Raw genomic sequence first — 2,500 nt, 5'->3', positions numbered from 1 at the left:
TGTCGCTGTTTTTTAGGGTAATTTCGTATTATTTTTATTATTATGATTATTGGTTATATTGTTATTGTTATTATTATTATTATTATTATTATTATTATTATTATTATTATTATTATTATTATTATTATTTATGGTTAGTTGATTATGATGATAATGATAATTATTGCGATTATGGTTATTATTACGATTTTTTTTATATAATTCATTCTGTTTTATAGTTTGTATCCCTCTCTTTCCCTTTTTTGGTTATCTATGTATCTTTCTTCCCCCATTAATTACCCATCTATCTATTTACCTATTTCCCATTATCCATTTCTTTATTTGCTTTTGTACCATGATTATTATCTCCTTTATTCATTATCTCCTTTATTCATTATCTCCTTTATTCATTATCTCCTTTATTCATTATCTCCTTTATTCATTATCTCCTTTATTCATTATCTCCTTTATTGCATTTATTCATTTACCCCTCTGTTTCGTTGTCGACCTCCCTTCCGTTCGTATCCCTACACCTCCTGCGCTCTCCCCAGGCAAGGGCGGGCGCTGTGGATGGCTCGGTTGGGCGCCGTCAGGATCTCCTCGCAGGCGCCGTGGGTGCAGGAGCGGCTCATCGTCGGGATGGTCAAGTCTCCCGTGGAAGGAAGTCAGATCGTCCTCATTAAGGTAAGGTTGAGACAGGAAAGGGAGGTTTGGGGAAGGGCAAAGAAGGGGGGGGGGGGTGTCGTTCTCGTTAAGGTAAGATTGAGGAAGGAAAGGGAGGTTTAGGGAAGGGCAGAGGGGGGGGGGGCGGGTCGTCCTCATTAAGGTAAGGTTGAGGCAGGAAAGGGAGGTTTGGGGAAGGGCAAAGGGGGTGGGGGTGGGGGTTCTGTTCAGGTAAGGTTGAAGGAGGAAAAGGAGGTTTGGGGAAGGCAAAGAGGGGGGGTGTCGTCCTCGTTGTTAAGGTAAGGGGTTGAGCAGGAAAGGGAGGTTTTGGGTAAGGGCAGAGGGTGGGGGTCGTTCTAATTAAGGTAAGCTTGAAGGAGGAAAGGGAGGTTTGGGTAAGGGCAAAGGGCCTCGTTAAGGTAAGGTTGAAGGAGGAAGGAGGTTTTCTAGGGAAGGGCAGAGGGGGGGGGGGGTCGTTCTCTTTAAGGTAAGGTTGAAGGAGGAGGTGTGGGTAGCGCAGAGGGGGGGGGGTCGTTCTCGTTAAGGTAAGGTTGAAGGAGGAGGTTTGGGTAAGGGCAAAGGGCCTCGTTAAGGTAAGGTTGAAGGAGGAGGTTTTGGGAAGGGCAGAGGGGGGTTTTCGGGGAAGGGTATGGGGGGGGAGGTCGTTCAAGTCGTCCTCGTTAAGGTAAGGTTGAAGGAGGAGTTTTGGGGAAGGGCACAGGAGGGTTATCGTTCAGCTCGCCCTCATCAAGGGAGGAAGAGGAGAATTTTTAGGTAAAGGCAAGGGGCAGAGGGTACAGATGCTCCCTTAAAAAGTCCTAAAATGTCTAAAATATTTTTTTTTCTTTTGGAAATTTAAGGCCTTAAAAAGTCTTAAGACGGAACCTTTGCTGTTGTAGGTCTTGAAATGTCTTGAATTTTCCTAAAGCTTTTGTCAACAACCTTTGATGACAGACGCGGTCGTTTACCTATGGCCGTGTGAAATTTAGAAAAATTATAATATTTTAAAGAACATATATATATATATATATATATATATATATATATATATATATATAAATATATATATATGTGTGTGTGTGTGTGTGTGTGTGCGTATATTTATATGTATATATATGAACCGTATCCATATTGACAAATGTAGAAAAGGTATGAATGAGACTGGATATCTTCACAATACAAGAGATGTATTTGACCGGTTTCGATTACGTCTTCATCAGAAATTCATGTATTTCTGATGAAGACGTAATCGAAACCGGTCAAATACATCTCTTGTATTGTGAAGATATCCAGTCTCATTCATACCTTTTCTATATATATATATATATATATATATATATATATATATATATATATATATATATTGTTGGGGATTTTTTTTTTTTTTTTTTTTTGGTCACTGACACGACAAGTAGGCCTACACATTGTGGAAGTGTGAATTCAGCGACAAGCTCCAGGTCTTAAAAAGCCATGGGTATGGGTCTTAAAAAGTCTTAAAAAGGTCTTGAATTTCATCAGCTTAGACTTGCAAGAATTCTGAATGCGATTTTCGTTCAGATCGTCCTCATTAAAGGAAGGCTGAGGAGTTTTCGTTCTTTCTGTCTTGTTCTCGTTCTCTGTCTCTTTCTCTCTGCCTCTCTCTCTTTCTCTTTCGCTTTCTTTCTCTCACGCTCTCTTTTTCTCGTTCTCGGTGGATCTCTCTGTCTGTCTGTCTGTCTGTCTCTCTCTCTCTCTCTCTCTCTCTCTCTCTCTCTCTCTCTCTCTCTCTCTCTCTCTCTCTCTCTCTCTCTCTCTCTCTCTCTCTGCTCTCTCTCTCTCTCTCCTCTCGCTCTCTCTCGGTCGCTCTCTCTCGCGCTCG

General features: G+C 41.4%; 1 protein-coding gene across 6 annotated transcripts in view; it reads left to right on the top strand.

Annotated features, from left to right (window-relative positions):
- LOC113822844 (atrial natriuretic peptide-converting enzyme) overlaps window positions 1-2,500 on the top strand; it is a 565,774-nt gene that overhangs the window by 547,552 nt on the left and 15,722 nt on the right. For all 6 annotated transcript variants that reach the window (XM_070118975.1, XM_070118976.1, XM_070118974.1 and 3 more), the window contains one exon: window positions 531-663. In XM_070118975.1, coding sequence (XP_069975076.1) covers window positions 531-663 — 133 coding nt within the window. The remainder of the gene's footprint in view (window positions 1-530; window positions 664-2,500) is intronic.

Source organism: Penaeus vannamei, chromosome 43 (genome assembly GCF_042767895.1).
Source record: "Penaeus vannamei isolate JL-2024 chromosome 43, ASM4276789v1, whole genome shotgun sequence".
NCBI classification, from domain to species: Eukaryota; Metazoa; Arthropoda; class Malacostraca; order Decapoda; family Penaeidae; genus Penaeus; species Penaeus vannamei.
The sequence above is the reverse complement of the archived record's forward strand: the minus strand, read 5'-3'. Positions and strand labels throughout refer to the sequence as shown.